Raw genomic sequence first — 23076 nt, forward strand, 5'->3', positions numbered from 1 at the left:
TCCATGGGTTTGTTCACTTTCCAGTATTTCTCACTGACCAATTCCAAAGAGAATGAGCCATTTAAAACCTAAAACAAAAAGAGAGGCAAGATTATGAAAATGCACAGTGCTCAGTAACAGTGAGTCTAAGCAAACAACAAAGGGCCACAGGCTTGTGTGCACAGCAGAATAAAATAAAGGGCATCAGGACTGTGTGCACAGCAGAATAAAATAAAGGGCATCAGGACCGTGTGCACAGCAGAAGAAAATAAAGGGCACCAGGACCGTGTGCACAGCAGAAGAAAATAAAGGGCATCAGGGCCGTGTGCACAGCAGAAGAAAATAAAGGGCATCAGGACCGTGTGCACAGCAGAAGAAAATAAAGGGCATCAGGGCCGTGTGCACAGCAGAAGAAAATAAAGGGCACCAGGGCTCCTGCTCCTAACAAACCCACCCAGACCACTCTTGCTACTTAGTCAAGCTCAACAGTCACTGACAAATACTCACAGTGAACTGGCCACTGGCTGTGGCTATGTAGATGGTGTACTGTTTCTCACTGGCTGTATCCAGGTTCATCTGGTTTGATTCTCCTTTGCTTCGAAGCTCTTCTAAAGCTAACCTCACAGCCAGATACTTGGATAAGTGATCAACAGTGGCATTGCCTGAAGTCTTTATGTATCTAAAAGAATAAAGCAGCAAACATTTAATTTGTAGAGTATATTAAAGTTCCTAAATCATGGAGCCAAAAAGCTATGTAAAACATGTATGTTCCAATGATTGAAAACAGATATTAACTGCTCTATAATAAGCAGACAGGACATGAAAGCTCACTACCTTTACTATAATTCATGGTACAAAGCAACAAAAATCAAACTAATATACAATGTTCTTTAAAAAAAAAAAAGCAAACCTTTCAACCTTAATTACTAGAATCTGTTGGCTGCAAAGAGAGGAATATTAAGAAGAGCAAACTATCTTAAGAATTAACACATCTGCCGGGCGGTGGTGGCACACGCCTTTAATCCCAGCACTTGGGAGGCAGAGGCAGGTGGATTTCTGAGTTTGAGGCCAGCCTGGTCTACAGAGTGAGTTCTAGAACAGCCAAAGCTACACAGAGAAACTCTGTCTCAAAAAAAAACAAACCACAACAAAACAAAAAAGCAATTAACATTTCTGCTGGGCATGGTGGCTCATGTCTTTAATCCTGTACTGGAGAGGCAGAATCAAAGCCAGACTGGTCTACAGAGTGAGTTCCAAGACAGCCAGAGCCTCACAAAGAGACCGGTTTTAAAAAGCCAAAAAAAAGAAAAAAAAAAAAGAGGAAGAATTAATATTTCTGGTTTTGAAAGCTGAACAGAGAAGTACTAATTTTAGTATTTTTGTAAGCATGGTAGACTATTCAATCACTCCTTCAACAAATATTTGATGCTTAGCTGCACTCCTGACAGGCACTGCATGACAGGTTATGGAAGTTCACCTTTGACAGTATGAAATTCAGAGCATCTTCTGGATTAAGTTTTCTTCATCAACTATGAGGTTTGCTCCTTTGTGAAGAGCAACTTTTCATTGAAAAAGTAGAAAGAGAGAGGGAGGGAGAGAAAGCAAACAAGCAATCTAGGCAGTAGTACATTCAGTTTGAACTCTAAAACTAGGATGACAAATACTGACTTTATTTCATATACAAACTGTTCTATTAAACCTTGTAAACCCATGTGATCTGGAACCAGCTTCCACACTTACCTTGTCTGTGCACTGTCATCCTTTTCCATTAGAGTTGGATGGGGCCTGAACACTAACTCAATCTCACTAGCACCATCCATCACTGGATCTATTGCCACTGCTGCATTGTTGTTATCAAGTTCAAGCCCAGAGTCATCAGAAGTTTTGGTCCGTTTGTTACTAGGGCCAGCTTCCTGATTGCTGTGTGTGGATGCATTGCTACAATGGGAACTGTCACCATTGTCTTCTGCTCCACTGCCATTTTCAATCTGCTGCTTTTTGCCTCGCTGTAATCTAATTAAGAGGAAAGGAATAAAGTTTACATTATCCTTAAGCCATCAAACTTGAAACCATTTTGTTTGTTTTTTAACTGTTACTTTAATTTTATGTGCATGGGTGTTTGTGCCTATAGTATATACATGTGTGTGTAGTGCATGCAGTGACTGAGTGCTGGATTCCCTGGGAATTGTTGTGAACTGCCATGTGAGCTGGGAATTGAACTTAGGTTCCCTGGAAGCAGCCAATGCTCTTAACCACTGAGCCATCTCTCCAGCCCTGAACTTTAGAATTCTAAAGTTAAAAAAAAAGTACAAGAGATAAAATTTGACAAGTAAATTTGGGGGAATACATTGTCTCTGATTCCCACAAGTCCCTCAGATCTAGAAGGCTCATCTTGGGAGGCAGAAGCAGCCAATCTTTGAAAGATAAAAATAAGCCTGATCTACAGAACAGAATCAAGGTAGGGTGAGAGACTCTGTCTCAAAAATGAAATTAAAAAAGTACTCACTTAGTAATTACTACTGAACAAACAAAGACTAAAGGAAATGGACAAACACTGTATGACATCACCTCTATGAAACGTCAATTAGAAGGTAGTTAGCAGGAGCCAAGAGAAGAGTGAGACAGAATAGCAAGCACTACTTAGATAAGAGTTCCTATTTCACAAAATAAAAAAAATTCTAGAAGTTGGTCAGGAAATGATTAAACATAAGTAAGCTAAATAAACTATTACTATTTACACAGTTAATATACTTTCTTAGATGTTTACTGTAAGTTTAAAACATAGAAAGTCCCATATGAAGAAAAAACAACCAAAAGACTAATTCAATGTTCAATGGCGACACTGGGCCATATGAAGATGAAGCAAAGCTAACATGACACGTTATAATGGCAGCATTTAAAGAATGATGTTCACGTACAAGAAATTACATCTAAGCAGGACGCGCTGTACTGATGGCAGTATTTTACAATTAGTATATGAAGAGCAATGAATAAATTAAAATTGTGTCCGAATGTGGTGGCTCACCCTTGTAATCTCAGGACTCAGGGAAACTAGGCAAGAGGGTCACCACACACTTGAAGCCAGCCTGTCCTACAGCGTGTTCTAGGCGGGCAGGTCTATATGACATGATGCTACCTCATGAAAGAACAGAGATGGGAGGGGGGATTATAAACACTTAACAACTAAAATATATAAAACATATCTGAAAGTATTTGAAAAAGTCCAAGTGGAATGTAGACTCCAAAACCAGTAGATACAGGTGTCAGAAAATAAGCACTGTGGAAGAAAAGTAGACAGGAAAGAGAGGAATGGAGTGCTGGAATAACAACAGACTCAGGTATCACCATGAGCACGCCTGAGATGAAGTGCTGAAAGAATGAACACACACAAAAGGCAGAGGCTGAGCCGCGGGCCAGCCACGAGCCTATCACAGGCCAGGCCACTCAGGTAGCACAGCAAACAGGGTGCTTGCAGTCACGTGACAATCTGAGTTCCATTCCCAGAACCCACCTGATGGAAGCAAAGAGTCGACGCCCACAAGTTGTCCTCTAATCTTCATACATGGGTTGGACAAGCCAGAGACTATCTACAGAAGTATTTCACCAAGGATAACTGCAATCCTCATGAGACTAACATAAACTATGAAGTCCTTACAACTCAGGACTGGACTATACTCTAAAAAGGACATTCAACATTTAACACCGTACCTTACTTTCAGAAATACAGTTGTAATTCACAAATGGAACTCATCTTTTAATCTTTATAGCAAAGGCGGTTTGACCACTGTACTTCAGAATCACTTAGAACCTAAAAACAGTATGTGGAAGCTCCAACTACTTGATCGGTTATGAGATCAGAGCCCTGAGATAAAAGAAACCTTTTCAAGACATCCTTCTATTAACTCTGTGACAACCATTAAACCAGTAGGCCTTTTACTTATTTAGAAAATTATGATTATCCCTGAAAACTGACTAGACTGGGAGATAAAAGCAGGGAAATAGAACATCAGTAAACTGGTTCTGATAAAGTCTTCACACTGATATGCTAATTCTGAAACACTTTTTAACTATCCAAGAGAGGCCAGCTATACACACCTTTAATCCCAAGATCCAGAGGGCAGGAGCAAGCCAATCCTTGTGCGTTCAAAACTAGCCTGGTTTCCAGAGCAAGTTTGAGAGCCAAGGTTACATAGTGAGACCTTGCCTCAAATGTAAAGAATGATCTCTGAGCTATTAAAGAGGAAATAAATTCATTCTAAAATTCTGCAGTCCAGCCTAGGTATGTGTATTAGTCAGGGTTTCTATTCCTGTAAAAACATCATAACCAAAAAGCATGTTGGGGAGGAAACGGTCCACATTGCTGTTGATCACCAGAGGAAGTCAGGACTGGAACTCAAGCAGGTCAGGAAGCAGGAGCTAAAGCAGAGGCCATGGAGAGATGTTCCTTACTGGCTTGCTCAGCCTACTCTCTTATAGAACCCAAGACTTCCAGCCCAGGGATAGCACCACCCACAAGGGACCTTACCCTCTTGATCACTAATTGAGAAAATGCCCCAAAGCTGGGTCTCATGGAGGAACTTCCTCAACTGAAGCTCCCTTCTCTGTGATAACTGCAGCCTGTGTCAAGTTGGCACACAAAACCAGCCAGTACAGTATGCATGGATGGTAATTAAAGCCTGAAATTAGATAACATCACCTATAGACTACCTATTGTGCTAAAAGTTGGACAAATAATGATGCTAGCAACACAAGTAAGAATCAGAGAAATAAGCCAGGTAGTGATTGGGAGGCAGAGGCAGGTGGATTTCTGAGTTCGAGGCCAGCCTGGTCTACAGAGTGAGTTCTAAGACAGCCAGGGCTATACAGAGAAATCCTATCTTGAAAAGGCAAGAAAACTGTTAAAAGAAGATAAATCAATTGCACTAACTGCTGCTAGGTACTTCATTGTCTTCAACCCACTCACCATCATCACACTGCACAATTAACACAGAGCTCACTATGAACTTCCACAGGGGCAATGTGACTGAGCAGTATGAAGGGGGCTTTAGAACCAGACAGAGACAATCCTCTCAAAGGTATTTACTATATGTAGAAGAGGTACAAGAAGGTTGTGTGTGTGATGTGTCTTTATGGGCACATGTGTACAAGTCAAAGGATAACTTTCAGAAGTTGGCTCTCACAAGCCTTTCCAAGAGTCTAATATTCTAAATGCAATACTCTGGAACTATGCACAACTATTTTGTAACTGTGTTCAATCTTACAAAAAAAAGTAAGCCCATTATTTGATAAGTATCTGACAGGGTCCACCTCTGCCCCCTCTCACGTACCTGTTCATGGCCTGTATCTTCAGCCCCTCCTCAATGCTGTGGCTGAGAGCCTGCTGATTGTTGTGCTTGTTGATCCTTGCTAATACCCTCTCTTGATGAGCTTCATACTCATCACGACTTGGGTAAATCTTGCTGATGAGTGCATCAAAGTTTGGGTCTGGCCTTAGTGATCTTTTAGAAACCAGCTTTTTCCGACAGGTAGGACATTCTTTGTTGCTAAATAAAAGAGAAGAAAATGTAAACATGACAGTATTGTTGTGCTACAAACAAAAATATCTAATTTCTAAATAGTTATTTCTATCATCACAAAAATGTAAAGTGGTTAACTAAACTCTCCTTGAAAAGCAGATAAACAAGTCAAACGTGACTTCAGAAACGGTAGCTGATACCACTTGTAAGGAGACACACGGAGACGCCTGAGAGCAGCTCACCCTGTAATCTCAGCCCTTGGGAAGCTGAAGTAGGAGATTGAACAGAAACCAGGCTAGTGAGGACCACACTGCAAGTTCCAGACTAGCCTGGACACAATGTAAGAAAGAACCTGTCCTTTCTTACAAGAGAGGGTTAGAGAGATAGCTCAGCAGCTAAAAGCACTGCCTTCTCTTCCAAAGATTTTGAGTTCAAATCCCAGCAACTACATGGTTGCACACAACCATCTGTAATGAGATTTGACATCCTCTTCTGGGATGTCTGAAGACAGCTACAGTGTACTTACATATAATAAATAAATAAATCTTTAAAAAATATATATTTAAAAAAAATAAAAATCTTTGAGAGAAAGAGAGAGAGAGAGAGAGAGAGAGAGAGAGAGAGAGAGAGAGAAGAAAAAGCCCTCCAATAAGCCTCTACACCTTTTAGGAAGGGTTCCAATTCTCAAATACTTATAGGCAACATATTTCTCAAGCTCCAGAAAGCAGTGCTGTGCTGTAGTATAAGGATCCAATAAGAACTCACTCCAACATACCCACTTCTAAGGGCTGTGATAATACAATCTGCACAAAACCGATGTAAACACTCCTTTGTAGTCATGGTGTTCTTCAACATATCCAAACAAATTGGGCACATTAATTCACTGTGTAGACTTCTGGGTGAAACCACAATTTCCAAGCCATCTGTTATTGCCTCCTGTAAAAGAGAGATACTTAATCTTTATTATTATTGATAAACTCACCAAGTACTGAAGATCATAAAAACAAACATGTATGTACCTATCACCCAAGTCATCATGCTCAGTTCATAGCCAGTTTAAACACATAGCCAATTTTGTCCTAGCTAAAATATTTTCCAGGCTCTTTACCCTGCATTATTTAAACGCCCTTAATACTAAAAGGGGTGTCTCTGGGAAAAGGGGGAAAGAGAGAGTATTAGTAGGAAATTAGCCTGCCTGGTTTATGTAGTGCTGGGACTGACCGGTGGCTTTTTGTTGTTAGTGAGTCACTCTTATTGTGTTACAAACCTAGCCCAGAATTATAAACCATTGAGGAAGAGCATGAGTTACTTAAGTTAAAAAAAAAAAAAATGTTTTTATTTTCAAGATGGAAGAATTCTTAGGGTTTGGTTAAGCCTAATTCTGCATCTCAGTAAACCCTAATCAAGCTAATTACTATGACCAGGACTACTAAGGACTGTAACCTGAATTATAGCCTTTTCTTCCCCTAAACTGTTTCAGGGGATTTCATAACAGAAACAGAGATGAAATGCAGGACCACAGCTGTAACAAGCATTTGGGAGGCAGAGACACGATCATCAAAAGGTTCAAGGTTGTCCTCTGCAACAAAGTGAGTTTGAGGACACCCTGGGAAATGAGATTGTCTCAAAATTGTTTAATTCCATGAAAGCATCTAAGTTTTAAAAGTTTAAAATATCATTTAAAAATCACCTTTGAACCTCAAAAAGTCTAATTCTACAGAAAAGTTTTATTTTTAAAAAATGGTCAAGCAAATATGAAGATATGCTTCTAAGTAACTAAGGTTACTTACCTAATTTCTAAAAGGTGAAAGCCTTTGAATGAAATCAGACTTTTATTCATCTCTCTTAGTTCTCATATCTAGTTTAAAAAGTACTAAGAATCCCCAATATTTCACCTATTTTACAGATTCTATTCGGCACCTCTACATCCAATCCAAGGGCAAACATACAATGAATAAATACTATAAGCATGCTTGCCTCAAAGCCTGCCATTCCCGACTCTTCACACGCCCACCTTCTCACAGTAGTGGCTGTTCCGTCCCTCCCGTCCCTCCCCGCTCCACTGGCTCTATTGATTCCTATTCCTGCAGAGGAGGCTTTCCCTTTACTCAATCTCTCATGTATGTAACTTTATAAATATGGAGCTGTTTGCTCTCTGAATAGTTTGCAGGCTAAGGCCACATTAAATTTATTCAGTATTGCTTCCCTGACACTCAACGGAGGCTATTAGTTTATAAAACTTCTCTGTATAATTAGACCTTTTGAGATTCAAAGGCGATTTTTTTTGTTTGTTTGTTTTTGTTTTTCGAGACAGGGTTTCTCTGTGCAGCCCTGGCTGTCCTGGAACTCACTCTGTAGACCAGGCTGGCCTCGAACTCAGAAATCTGCCTGTCTCTGCCTCCTAAGTGCTGGGATTAAGGGTGTGTGCCATCACTGCCCAGCTCAAAGATGATTTTTAAATGATATATTTAAAATATTAAAAGTTAGATGCTTCCATGGAATTAAATAATAGAACTAAACAGAGAATGTAACTTTGCTGAATGAATGAAGTGTCAGCCAAACATGATGCAGACTGCTGTTATGTAAGTTTATTATCACTGCTAAGTTCTCTTTAAGTCTTCCTTTTCTACAAAGGTACCCCAGTTTACGTAGACCTCCTATTTCCCTGAATTATAGTAGTCTGTATGGTATTACCTGAGGTGTTCGTTGTAACTCGTACAAACTGAGTTCCCATGTTTTGCTTAATGGTTGAGTTCCATTTGTCTGCACAGCCTGAGACATTTCTAGGAATAAAAAGGAGATAAAGTTTTAGTATTTGAAAAGGAAGTGCAATGGTCAAAATGTATATATATTCCCCAACTATTGTCCAAACTTTATACCTTAGAAAGCAATACTTCAAAATATACCCCTCCAGCCTTCAACATCTGAGCAGCCTTTAACATCTGAGAACACTTGAGAAACAGCAAGGTTTTTCTCTGACATTACCTAGGGATTGGTTCCATCAAAAAGGAGTACAGTGCTTTTAAATATTTTTTAACAAAAATAAAAACTAAAAACCAAACACCACATCCCTAACTCAGAGGAACCTTGCCTGGGTTCCTGCTCATTCCCTCCTAGAAAACATTCACTACTCCCCTAAAATGTATGTATCTCCCTACTTCCCTTTCTGTACCATCAGACCCTTCTTTCTCTTTTCAGTCTGCCTATTGTTAGTTTGTTCCAGCTGAATCTATCACTGGGAAAGTTTAAAATAGAAAGCCTAATCTCAGCCGGGCAGTGGTGGCGCATGCCTTTAATCCCAGCACTTGGGAAGCAGAGGCAGAGGCAGGCGGATTTCTGAGTTCGAGGCCAGCCTGGTCTACAGAGTGAGTTCCAGGACAGCCAGGGATACACAGAGAAACCCTGTCTCGAAAAAAAAAAAAAAACAAAAAGAAGCAGAAGAAGCAGAAGGAGGAGAAGAAGAAGAAGAAAGAGAGGAAAGCCTAATCTCCAATATATTAAGAGTTCACCTTAATATCACCTTAATGTCATCATATCAGACAGATGCCCTTTGGGGCAATCCATTAGCTACATAGGAGACTCTAGCTTCACTGGTCAGGACAAAATAATCAGCCACGTGGAAGGCATTAGGAAAATTCCAGACAGCTTCAAGTGTCATAATCACCAATATAGGACCATTATTAGGAGAAACTTGGCTTCCAACTTCTATCCGGAGAGGGAAGAGAAGTACACTTTGTATGTCCCCAATAATTCAATTTTCCTGGGGTCTACCCAAAGAACGGGCTTCTGTCCAGCCTGTCTCTCATGACAACCCAGATGGAAACACACATTCCCTCTTCTTTGTCTCAGCAGCACAGTGGAGGAGAATAATCTCAGCTCCTCAGCTCCTCTCCGGGGCTGGGAGCAGTGAGCTAATGGATCTGGGAATAAAAACGTAGTCTTGCCTGACTTCAGTGCTGGAGGGATCGGAAAACCCCTTCAGCTGTCTGGGACAAACAAAGCAGGCAAGCCAAGAACAGACCAGAGAGCCCTCCAAGTCTTCTCTTGCAGCCTATGAAGACTGAGAAAGGCAGCAGCTTAATATGATAGAGGGACATCAAAAAACTACACAGGGAATACTTTCCAAAAGAGGATAAATCACCAGCAAATGGCTCTGCTTAACTGACACATGATTTATATACAGAAAATTAAAAATAATAGAAACATGCTCATCAGCCTCTGGGGAATAATGTACAAACAACATGAAAAACTCAGAGAAGATAAAATATCTTAACTAGACTAAGCAAGGGTCTGTAGAAGGGGGTATGAAGGAAGCAAAAAGTTCACAGGACATGGAGAGAAATAGCTGCATTACGGAAGCTCTCAAAGGAAAACAGGAACACTTACTTAAAGAGACACCTCTGGTTAATAACTGTCCTGCGGAGCATTGCTATTCTGCCATGTCCATGATAGGCTGACACACTTCTGTAACCATAAGCCAAAGCAAATCCCTCTGCTTCACTGTCTCAGATATTTAGGCCACAGGGACACAGCTAACAGAAAATCGGTACCAAGGAATCAGGGCCACTGAAGCAATAAAACTGGTAAAAAAGAATTAGTTAGCATCTTGGAACTGGTTTGTGGGAGAATTTTGGAAAAGTTTAGAAAAGCTGGCTAGGAAAAGCTTACAACAGTATAAGCAGAACTTCATGGGTGAATCTGGTAGGAATTCAAAGTTCAACACACCCACAGGAATGTAGAGAGCTTCAGATTAGAGAGCACTCATGTTACATTTGAAAGGACACTGTCTACTACAATGTCTATGGGTTTAAACTATTAAAGGTTAAGTTTAACAGTGACAAACTAATTATTTTGGCAGGGAAAATTTCAAGACACAACACTGTTCAGCATCTATTATTGCTGGCCATTTTTATTTTGTAGCTGAGTTTACAATGACAGAAGCCAAGATAGAACAAACGACTTCTCTGCCCTGAAATAAGGAGGTGTAGACAAGGATGGTGTGCATGGGCCAGGCTGCTGGTGCTTGCCTGCAACCCCAGTACACAGAAGGCACTGCAGACTCAGAGCCAGGGAAGTAAGTAGTTGTTAGCCACTAGGCCTGACAACATGAGTTCAATCTCTGAGACACATGGTGTGTAGAGAAGACTCCAAGAACTTGGCACAGCAGCAAAAGTGTACATAAGCAAATATAAAAACAGAATAGAACTAAAACTAATTTTAAAAAGATTACTCCAGATGGTGGTGAGCCACACCTTTAATCCCAGCACTGGGAAGGAGGCAGAGGCAGGTGGATGGTCTCCCCAGCCTAGTCTACAGATTGATTCCAGGCCAACCAGTGGGACGGGGGGAGGGGGACAGGAGGAAGAAAGGAAGGAAAGGGAAATGTCTGGGAAGAGCAAATAACAAATTCAAAATTAGCCTACTTTACGCAGCAAGACCTGCAGAGGTGAAGTGGGGGTGTTGTTTAAAATTATATCATTAAAAAGGCCACCAAGGCAGTGGTGGTGCACGCCTTTAATCCCAGCACTTGGGAGGCAGAGGCAGGTGGATTTCTGAGTTTGAGGCTAGCCTGGTCTACAGAGTGAGTTCCAGGACAGCCAGGTATACACAGAGAAACCCTGTCTTGAAAAAAAAAACAACCAAAAACCAAAAAACAAAAACAAAAAAAAAAAGAGAGAGAGAGGAAAAAAAGGCCACCAAGCACATACTACACTGGGATAACAGAAAAGAAAACCTTAGGAGTACCTCAGAAACTGACCGTATAGTTTGCAAACATTGTAAGCCATACTCCCATAAGGACAATGGTATGTTTTTTCCCCGTGGTTCAGTAGCCTAAGCAACCACAGGCCACTTGTAACCACTGTCTAAAGCAGTGCTTGTTAACCTGTGGGGTTGCAACCCCTTTGGGAGTCTAAGAATTCTTTCATAGGAGTCATCCTAAGACCATAGGAAAGCAGAGTTTTACATTACAATTCATAATAGTAGCAAAATTACAGTTGTGAAGTAGCAACAAGATAATTTTATAGTTGGGAGTTGTGATGCTTTGTATAAGCTTGGCCTGGGGAGTGGCTCTGTTAGAGTAGGTGAGTCACTATGGTTGTGGGCTTTAAGACCCTCATCCTAGATGCCTGGAAGCCAGTATTCTGTTAGCAGCCTTCAGATGAAGATAGCTCCTCTTGCACCATGCCTGCCTGGATGCCGCCATGTTTCCACCTTGATAAGAATGGACTGGAAGCCAATCCAATTAAATATTGTCCTTTGTAAGACTTGCCTTGGTCAAGGTGTCTGTTCACAGCAATTGACAGAAGTTGGTACCTGGGAGTGGGTCGGGTTGACCATGTTGTTTGGAAGAATGTGGACTTGGGGACTTTGAATTTGGAAAGCCATGGTATGTTTTAGGTCAGGCTTAATGAGCCATCCTAGTAGGAAGTAGGAAGATTTTGCTGCTGATTTGAACTGTGCCAACCTGGCCAGAGAGATTTCAGTGGAGAAGACCTTCAGTATGTGACCTAGAGACTGAAGAACATAGCTGCTTTTTGCCCTTATACGAAGAGTCTCCCTGAGGCTAAGATGAAGAGACTCAGATTAATTGCAATGACAAAGGAAGTCTCAGAAACAAGACTTTGTTCTCTGGTTAAGTCTCATGAAGAGCATTTTAAAACAAATGTAGCAAACTGAGAAAGGAAAACTATACAATATACAGTATTAAAGGGGTTCCAGGAAGTGAAATGGATCCGAACCCTGTGTTCAAGGAGATTAAATTGAATTAAGGGAGTGGTGACTTTGGGGCAAGATCTCACCCAGCTAAATTTAGGTCCAGGCATGGTAGTACAAGCCTTTAATCCCTGAAGGCAAAGGCAAGCAGATCTGAGTTCAAGGCCAGCCTTGAACAGAGCAGATTCTAGGCTCACCTTTTAAATCCAGGCATGATGGTATATGCCTTTAATCCCAGAATTACAGGAGACAGAGCAATAGAACAAGTGGGGTGGGGGGCTGGGTGGGTTATATGTTCTAGCCCCATCAAGCAACAGACCTTGGCAGCTTTGGTCACGTGGTTCTGGCTTTAGAGTCAAGAATATAAAGGACTACTGGAACAACTGATGCTGGTTAGCTGGAGCTAAGAAACTATCGGTGACAGACGAGACCAGCATCACTGAGGTGGAATCTGAGTGTTTTGTGAGAGCACAAAGAAGCTTTGTTCCAGGGGTAGCCAAGGTTGTACCTCATGCTGCAGCTGAACTTGGTAATGTTTATAAATCACCCAGGTGGTACTGGTTTTGAAGGTATAAAGGGGTCATGGAGAGCAGCTGAGGCTTGGCACTGTGAGAGGCCATGGAAGGCCACTGGTCAAGGTGAAGCCACAGTTGCAGCTGTTGGCCCAGGACTGAAGGGGTCATGCAAAGGAGCTGAGGCTTGGCACCATGAAGAGAGCCTACGAGAGGCTATTGGTATAGCCTAACTGCCGCAGAAGACCCCAGTGTACTGAAGATGCCAGTACCATGGGATGATCACCAAGAACAGCAGCAGCAGTTGAGTGGATCAACCTGAGCTTAGAGTGCTACAGAGGGCAGAGCTAGAGAAGTGACACCAGCCCTTTGGAGGAGTCCAGACATTGAAACAAGAAGCTGTAACACTGAAGTTGCCTTGGAGACCAAGATATTCAAGATGCCAGAGCTGTGGGCTATTTGCTGAGGAAAGCTGCTAAGGAGCAGAACCAGGCCAGGAGAAAGAAGTTTGTTGCAGTCAACAAAGATGAAAAAGGAGTTGGGAATCTAAAGACCTCCTTGAAATCAGATACGATGATTCAGAGTTTGGAGTTTGCCCAACTGGTTCCCTGTCTTGCTTTGGGGATTATAGTTAAGTGATTGGATGAATCTCAGAAGAAACTTTGAACTTTTAACACTGTTGAGACTGCTACAGTCGAAGGGGACCTTTGAAGTTGGACTAAATGTACCTTGCATTACGCTATGTTTAGGTATGGCCCCCCATATAATCATATTTGAACAAGCCCATGGGGCCCAGGGAGTGGAATGTGATGGTCTATATATGCTCGGTCCAGGGAGTGGCACTTTTAGAAGTGGCCCTATTGGAGTAGGTGTGTCACTGAGAGCGTGGGCTTTAAGACCCTCATTCTAACTACCTGGAAGCCAATCTTCTCCTGGCAGCCTGCAGATGAAGATGTAAACTCTCAGTTCCTCCTGCACCATGCCTGCCTGGATGCTGCAATGTTCCTGCCTTGATGATAATGAACTGAACTTCTGAACCTGTAAGTTAGCCCGAGTTAAAATGTTGTCCTTATAAGAGCTGTCTTAGCTGGGCGGTGGTAGTGGTGCATGCCTTTAATCCCAGCACTTGGGGGGCAGAGGCACGTGGATTTCTGAGTTCGAGGCCAGCCTGGCCTACAGAGTGAGTTCCAGGATAGCCAGGGCTATACAGAGAAACCCTGTCTCGAAAGAAAAAAAAAAAGAACCCTATTAAAGGGGTCGTAGCATTAGGAGGTTGAGAATCACTGGTCTATGGCAACCCAGATATAAACAAAGCTGGTGACACAACTGAGCACTCTATGGAACTGTCTTTGTATGCTTGCAGAATACAACCACTACAGGGTCCATGTATCTTCCACCAAAATTTCCAAGGAAGGCCTAGAAGGTTATGTGACCAATTTGTGGCAGATTCTGAATCCCTACAGGCAGCCCCACAATGAATACAGTATGGAAGCCTGGGATACCGGAAAACGGCCATCTATCTACAGAAGAACGCTGCAGGTAGCTCAAGGAAAGTCCGCACCCAATGTTAGACCACGTGGGACAAAAGGCTGTATAAAGGCAGCACTGCCCAATACTGGAGAGCCCAAACTACAACACTACGTGGCTCAGACGCTGGTGGGCATAGAGGATTTAATGTTGTCCTGCTGAATTCCAGTCTTGCTTTTTGGCCAATTCTTCCTTAATAATTTCTTACCTTCCCTTCTAGAGTGGGCCTGCGAAAATGTATATCACACAGATTTAATTGTTTGTATTTACATCTGTGGGCTTTTTTTTTTCCCCCCCGAGACAGAGTTTCCCTGTTTAGCCTTGGCTGTCCTGGAACTCACTCTGTAGACCAGGTGGCATGCGCCACCACTGCCTGGCTACATCTGTGTTCTTACAACAAAATACCCAACAGGAACAACTTAGGAGAAGTATTTCCTAGTTCTAGAGATCTGGTCCATCACGTGAGGGAAAAAATGGCAGACGGTTCAGCTTGTGCAAGCAAAGGATCCAGCAGCTGCTTGGTACACTGTACTCACTCATCAAGAAGCCAAGAACTGGAGCTGAAAGTAGTGCTAGGCTACAACTCTGAGGCCTGCACCTGGGTGTACAACCAACAAGAACATAAGCACACAACATACAAAGTCCAAGTTACTCCTTAACTGATATGTAAAACCAAAAATGTAAACATATTAATGGGCACTAACCACCCTAAAAGGCTCATGTGCCTATATAGGCTTGGTCCCCAACTTGTGGATCCAATAATCAAAAGTGATTGGGTTGAGAGGCTCCTGATCTTATTGATGGGTTATTGTCCTGATGACTTAATAATATGATGGTATTTCTAGGAGTTGGTAGAGACCAGGAGTTGATGCTTGACTGTAGAAAGCTGGTCATCAGTAATATAATTTGAAAGACTATCTTGTGCCCAGCTCCTAATGTTTCCCTCTGCATCATGAAATATTACCTCTTGCCAGCACTCCAGAGTCAGAGGCAGGCAAATCTCTGTGACTTCAAGAACAGCCTTGTCTACACTGCAAGTTTCAGGACAGTCAAGGATATATAAGAAGACTCTTGAAAACCAACCAACCAACCAGAGAATAAAGTATTTCCAGTCTACCACACACCCCACTATGATGTTCTGTCCCACAAGCCAAGTGACCCTGGGCCTCTGAAATTAGAAGCCAAAATAAATACTGTTTGTTTTTATTTGTTTGCTTGCTTTCCCTCTCTATTCCAAGTAACTGATAAACAGCTGACTAAAACAGCATCCCTCAAGCCAGTGGTGGCACACACCTTTGATCCCTGCACTGAGGAGACAGGTAAGTGGATCTCGAGTTCCAGAAGAGCCAAGGCTGCTACACAGGGAAACCCTGTCTTAAAAACAAAACAAAACAAAACAAAAAAACCCAAAAAACAAAAAAAACCTCCAAGCAGCATCTCTGAGGCCACTTAGGTTGACAACCAACATTAGCCATCAATTCTTCCCTCAGGATATCAAGAAATCACACCCTAATTGATTACTGGAAGACAGGTAAAAATGCAAATAAAGTACTTTATACTCAGGACATAGTTTCCTACTGTAACTGGAAAAACTAGCCATTGACAAAAACACCTCCCCCTTCTGTGACAGTACTGAAATGCATTACCTGAATAAGCAAAAGTAATTTATGTAGGAGTTAGGTAAGAGCACAAGCCACTTGCTGTAGGGTGGGTGGAGGTTATAAATCATACAAGGCAGCTTTCCAAGCACACTGGAAAGTAGTGGTGACAAGGCTAGGGATTTCTTAGCCTGACAACCACAACCACTGAGATTATTACTGTTACCAAATGACCAATGTTGATATGGACTGCCTTAACTACTGTAGAAACTGTATAAAGATATCCCTACATTTTTTTTAATATATGAAATATTTTATCAAATGAAGAAACCGGATATCAAAAGGGATAAGAGGCTCAGAAAAAGAAAGAAAGATTTAATAATAAACAGAAATGCTTTTATGTTTTGCATAGCCAGAGATTTCTAAGGAAAAAATATCTATCATTAACAACAACAATAATAACAAAAATTCACTAGAGATGAAATTCCAGACTACACACATTTGAGGGGTTATTCAGAAGCCTTGTCTAATTTTCTTGCCTAGACACGTTCACTACATTCTAAAGATTAAGAACTCACTGTTTCCAATAAGAACCTGTTTACACTAGAGATCCAAGCCATTTGCCCTCGATTAGTGATGGAAATAGACCTGGTTCCTTGTCTACCAAGTTGTCAATTCTCACTGCATTGCTGTGACAATTAACCTGCTTCCACCCAGAAGTCTTGTACCTACTTCCAAGGGAGTGTGTGTGTGTGTGTGTGTGTGTGTATGAAGTTTGTCATCCCATAATACAGAATGTGGTTCTTACTATCCTTTAATTCAGGCATTAAAAGCAGTAACAGATTTTTGAAAAAACTGTTTTTCAGAACAAATGTATATTAAATAGCGAGTATAGAAAGAATTATATAGGTCTAAGGACTCAGGAGCCTGAGAGACAGGAGGATTTTGAGTACAAAGCCAGACTGGGCTAGAGTTAAGTCCAGAGCAGCCTGAGTAAATGAATGAGAATGCCCCAATATAGAAGAGGAGGGTAAGGGGGAAGCTCCACATCAGAGAACTAGCCCAGGAAGCACCGGGTCCTGGGTTGGATCCAAAGCTCAGCTTGGGGGTAGGAGACATGGACAACACATTAAGTACAAAAATATATTAAAAACTACAAGTTTCATGATTTTCCTTAGAATAGGGGCTCTAAACCTTTGGAGTCCACAGGGGTTGCCTAAGACCACCAGAAAATACAAATATTTACATTATGATTAATAACAATAGCAAAATTACAGTTATGAAGTAGAAAGGAAAATAATTTTATGGTTAGGTGTCACTACAACATGAGGAATTGTACTAAAGGGTCGCAGCATTAAAAAGGTTGAGAACTAAGTATTTCACTCCCTGTTCTTGCATTAAAAACTAGTAAAAGGTTACATTTATATTTATTTGACTACATTATGAATTAATCTTGTGGCTAGTTGAGGAATCTAACCACTATATACCATTTTTCTACACATTCTTTTTTTTTGCTTGTCCCCCACCCCCGCCCCCGCCCCCAGAGTTTCTCTGTATGGCCTTGGCTGTCCTGGAACTCACTCTGTAGACCAGGCTGGCCTCAAACTCAGAAATCCACCTGCCTCTGCCTCCCAAGTGCTGGGATTAAAGCGTGCACCACCACGCCCAGCTATACACAACCTCCTTAAGTGGAACCCAGGGGTCTTCACATACTAGGCAAGTATTCAAATATTCTGTAATAGCCACATCCACAGCTTTGAAAAAAGGATCTAGCCAGGCGGTGGTGGCACACGTTCTGCTTCAGTTCTAAAAGCAAGGTGTTAGCAGGGCTATTCTTTCTTACTTTATGATACAGTCATCTACAAAATTTACACTGGAGAACTGCAGAATTGAGTTCGAATCTGTTTAAATATATGATTTTGTTTTGGATTGGCCCACATTCCTATCTATCTTGGGTTGCACAAATCACGTGGTGGGAGGAGGGGCTTTATGAAGTATGTTACCTACTGCAATTTTGGACAAATGTATTCTTTGTGTGTGGCCACATATGTCAATCTTAGATTTTGTAGTCACATTGCCTCCTCTTCTAAGAACATGTGCTGACATTCCGGGCCCACCTGAGTAATCCAGTATAATCTCCCCATTTCAAAATTATTAATTTAATTAGACATTCAAAGGCCCTTTTTCTAAGATATCATTTTATACCTTCAGAGACTGTAATGTGTATATATTTTAGAAACAATATTTTAGCTATCATACTTGTCAAAAGTAACACACCAATGATATAATTCCCCAAAAATAGCACTTAAAAGTATGCAGCATATTCGTTTTCTAGTTTTGTACAGTGAAACAGATACCAGGAATTATTTCTACATTATCCCATTTCCCTTCATTACTTTGAGATATGCTCACTTAAGCTACTACAAAACAAAACAGAGCTTTCTCTATTTTTAACAAGACATTCATCATTTTTATTCCACAGTATCCTTTCTGAATAGAGCAAAATAAAGGTCACTTCAAACCCATTCTCCCATCTCTAAATCTTTCCCTTACCTCTTGGCATTATATTATGCCACATGTAAATGAACAATTTCTTCCTTGATTAAAGCAATGCCTGCTTACAGGAGAGAGATGTTAAGATTTTTAGAAACATACTCAAACCAGGGGAGAAGAAGAAATTTAGAGTAGGCAACCCAAACTGCTATCTCTACCCAGCCTGTGCCAGAACCTGTCACCCCATACACACCACTTTCAGCACCGTAATGTAAAGCTGTGTCTGTAATCTCTGTAAGCTCCCAGAAACACAAAGAAGGTGCTCTTCCTTTTCAACTGAAAAGCTTATTGCACAAAATATCTGGAACACTCACCTAAATTACTGTGTTAACTAGTACTCTTTAAAGAACATCATTAATTTAGCCAGGCAGTGGTGGCACATGCCTTTAATCCCAGCACTTGGGAGGCAGAGGCATTACTAGAGGCTTCCACTGTGACAGGAGACAACCCCCATCAGTCTACTTACCGGCTAATGGACAGGACAACCCCAATATATGCTTTCACACAACTTGATAATCATTATGAGGGCACAAAGACATAGTCAAATAAAAAAAAAAAAATCAGACAAGGCTCCCCAGAGGAAAGTATCCTCCTTGGAGAAGGGTAAGTAATTACTTAAGGAGAGAAGGCCAGGACAAGAACAAGCAAGAGTAGCACTCGGTGAGGTGAGAGTTCCAGGGCACTCAGTGAGCTGAGTCAGGAGCTCACCTGACTGTGCACTGCTGCCACAACGGTGCTTGGGAGGCCACATTTACCTCAGAGACCAAAAAAAGAAAGAAAGGAAAGCGGGACAGGAGAGTAGCAGATAGTCAAGCTGCAAATGTAATGTACACTAGAGCCCAGTAAGGGAGGCTACATGTAAGAAAGATCCACAGCACAGTGATGTGCTCAGACTGGCAAAAAACAAAACAACAACAAAAGAAAACAATGAAAACACCCAGCAAAAACAGGACAATTTAAGCAAGGTAAGAATCCTAATTAAAACACCCATGTACTAACATTCAAGGGACAAGGTGTGGCTTCATTAGAGCTATTAGAAGTAACAACCACGTAGGTAGAACAGAACTAAAAGGAGGCAGGGAGGGGGGACACATACTATTATAGGAAATGAGTTAGAAAAATAGTAAAGAGCCCCTAACTTGTGACTGCATAGATGCTGATGCTAAAGAGTAAAACAGGAAATGGTATTTTTATCATTTCTATTCTAAACACGTTAGTGGATGTTCTAAGACAAATAGATAAAAACAAACACAAACCAAGACAAGAAATAAAAGACACCCGAAGTGAAAAGTATTTCTTCTGTTCAGATGCTATCATCTGGTATGAACAGAACTGAAAATTCCACAGAACTGAAAAACTAAGCCAGTAAAATCAGTTGATTAGAAATTCAACACAAGCCGGGCAGTGGTAGCGCACATCAGCACTTGGGAGGCCAGCCTGGTCTACAGAGTGAGTTCTGACAGCCAGAGCTATACAGAGAAACCCTGTCTCGAAATCCATTAGCTAATTAATTAATTTAAAAAGAGAGAATTCAACACATTAAGAATGACATAAAAGGGAAATAAAACAATTCCAAGTAGTGAGCATCCACACATGTACACATGCACGCATGAACTCACTCCCTCACTCCTAGAGCACTTGCCAAGCATTGTAAGCACAGAAAAGTAATAGTTGTATACCACAAACCTATATTCCAGTCAGCAGTAAAATGCATACACAAAGGTATAGGACATCAGAGACATTTTAATGCAAAGGTACATTGATGTTCACACAGTTGCAAAAATTACCCAACAACCCATTTCTTGGTACTGTTTTCCAATTTTAAATGGTGCATTACTCAGAAATAGATTTAAGCAACACTAACAAAAATCTATACATTCAAAACAACTTTTTAAAAAAGTAAAGTCAAGTATGGCAACACACACCTGTAATCACAACACTCCAGAGGCAGTTAGACTGTAAAACTCAAGACCAGCTTAATATAAGCTCTAGGTTAGCCAGAGTTAAGCAGCAGAGAGAGCCTGGCACTCCAGAGGTAGAGAGGCCTATGAGTTCAAGGCCTCTCTTATACATCAAGTTCTAAGCCAGCCACAGGGGCATAGTGAGACATGTCTCAAAAATTTAAAAGAAAGTCAACAAATGGAAAGGCAACATGTATTTACAGACTAAAAAAGTTAAGACTTTTAAGAAAATGATACAACTCAAACTAAGTCAATGCAATCTTTCTGCTCTGGCAGAGGACCTAGTTCCCAGAACCAAAGCCAGGGAGATCACAAGCACTTGTACCATCAGGTCCACGGGATCTGCCACTGCTGGCTTCAGAGGCCACGGCAACCAGGCTCACAGCAGACACATAAATAAATACAATAACAAATCTAAAACATTGGAAGTAATCACAAAGCCCATCTCAAGAAAACACTTGCAAAGTTATTTTGGTAAGGGATTAATATCTAGAATACATTAAAGAACTCTGACTAGAACAAAATGAGTAAGTCTATTTAAAAAAAAAAATGGCAAAGAACTTAAGCACAGACATTTCTCCAAAGGAAAAAGAAAAGGGTATTCACTATCACTAATCATTAGACAAAAGCTAATAAAAACTACAGCTCTTCCTTCCCCCAACTCTTCCGTCAGTAGTGAAGACCTCGCTAGTGTTCTGCCTCCATTTATTATCCAGCTTTGTAAAACCCTGCTGCCACAAGGTGGAGACGATCAGACAAACAGGAATACTGGTCACTGAGAAGGAGCAAGGAGAAGCTCTCCATGCTAATGCAAGCCCCGCTTCTAAGTTCTAGGGTGAACTAAGGCCAATCACTTCAGCTGAAGATCCAATTTCCTTATTATAGATTTATATTAAGTAGCCTCAAAAGCATTCTTTAATGCTCTAAGGAACAGAGTTTGCCTCATTCTCCATAACTAAGATATTTACCTTTAACAACTGCTTTCAACTTGAATACCCTAATCATTACCTGCCACCTTTTCTTTCTAAAGCAAGCCAAAAGGCAACAAAAAACCACATTAACCTATGCACAGAAGATGGGCATAGTAGCTCACACCCTGTAATCCAAGTGCAAGGAGGTAGGAACAGGAGGATCAAGGAGTTCAAGAGCAGCCTTAGCCACATGTGTTCAAGGTCAACCTGGGCTAAGTAAAATATGTATCCATGCTGGGCAGTAGGGGCACACGCCTTTAATCCTAGCACTTAGGAGGCAGAGGCAGGCAGATTTCTGAGTTCAAGGCCAGCCTGGTCTACAGAGTGAGTTCCAGGACAGCCAGGACTACACAGAGAAACCCTGTCTTGAAGAAAAAAAAAAGTATCTATACAGCATTAAGTCATAACCAAGGCTGTTGCATTTTCACCTTAAAGGGCATAATTACCCTCTACTTTCCCATGTTCATCTACACTTACATTTAAAGCAGTGAGTTAGCCATAGCTTTTACCTGAATTGGTATCCTTAGTGCTACAGACCTTATAGGGTTCTTGGTTTTTTGTTCCTGTGAAATTTGGAGGGGTTTTGCCTAATTTGACCAGAACCATGCACTTTTGTTTAATTCACTTCATATGTCTATCCTTTTGACAAGTCACATTCTTTACCCTGATACTTTACCTAGGAGTTCTCATCTGCCAAAAAGACTTTGTTCTCTTCAAAATCAAAGCAAGCTATTGATCCAGTCCAGTATACCACATGTAATTGGCATTCCAAAGCTAAGATTTCTTGGGAAGAGGAATGTGCATTAAGGGGCTAGGGATATAGCTTAGTTGGTAGACTTCTTGCTGAGCACATACAAAGCACTGACTTCAATCGCCAGAACTGCATAAAGTTGGCAGTAGTAATACCAGTAGCCATAGGTAGGAGATATCCAGATCCACCAAGTAAAAATGTAACAAGGAAGAAAAACATACTGTCTGTTCTGTTTCTGGAGATGGTAGATTGTTGAAAAACTGTATTTGTAATAAGAGATTAACCTAAGCCAGGCATAGTGTGTACACTACTGGGAGATGGTTTTGTGTATTAAGATGCTGATCACTGTGCCGCTGTGCCGAGATCTGGCTGCAATCAGAGTGTTGGCATTGCCAAGCATCTTCTGTCTCAAAGTTGTGTAAAGATTGTTTTCCACAACCTCAGATTGGTTAATAAAGAGGATGGGTGGGACAGGAGGCGGAACTTCCGATCCCAATGAGAGCGCCTCTGGTGAGGACCAGAGTGAGAGAGATTCACCATTGAGGATTGGCCATGAGCAGGTCAGCAGGCAAGATGAGGCAGAACAGCCAGGACAAGACTAAGATGGCAAGTAATGGGGCAAGTGGCTGGGTAATAGGCAGCCTAATCAGATTAGATTGTGGTTAAAATAGAAGAGTATCTGTCTAGCTATAGTGCTGACGCTTATAATAAAAATAAAATCTCCGCAGCTTCATTTGGGAGTAGAAAAGCCCCCAAATTTACTTCTTTAGTCCCAGCACTTAGGAAGCAGAAGCAGGTAGAACACTGAGTTCAAGACCAGCCCAGTCTACTGAGAGTTCCAGGACAGCAAAGACTACACAGAAAAGCCAGTAAGTAACAATAATAGAGTAACCTAGAAGTTATTTCAACTTTAAAAACTAAAAGGTTTAAAAAAAAAAAAAAACCCTTTTGGAAAGCAGCTAATAATTAAAATGTACTGATAAAAAAAAGTCAT

At 41.2% G+C, this 23076-nt stretch overlaps 1 protein-coding gene across 1 annotated transcript in view; it reads right to left on the reverse strand.

The window, feature by feature from the left end:
- Window positions 1-2: 2 nt before the first annotated feature.
- The window catches only part of Rnf2 (ring finger protein 2), a gene marked incomplete at its 3' end in the record, with an annotated part of 30018 nt that continues 6944 nt past the window's right edge, over window positions 3-23076 (reverse strand). Inside the window, exons 2-7 of the mRNA XM_031378747.1 lie at window positions 8190-8278; window positions 6271-6431; window positions 5307-5522; window positions 1720-1992; window positions 487-658; window positions 3-68 (exon numbers count right to left, since the gene is read on the reverse strand). Coding sequence (XP_031234607.1) covers window positions 3-68; window positions 487-658; window positions 1720-1992; window positions 5307-5522; window positions 6271-6431; window positions 8190-8276 — 975 coding nt within the window. The remainder of the gene's footprint in view (window positions 69-486; window positions 659-1719; window positions 1993-5306; window positions 5523-6270; window positions 6432-8189; window positions 8279-23076) is intronic.

This window comes from Mastomys coucha, unplaced genomic scaffold (assembly GCF_008632895.1).
Source record: "Mastomys coucha isolate ucsf_1 unplaced genomic scaffold, UCSF_Mcou_1 pScaffold1, whole genome shotgun sequence".
Lineage (NCBI taxonomy): Eukaryota > Metazoa > Chordata > Mammalia > Rodentia > Muridae > Mastomys > Mastomys coucha.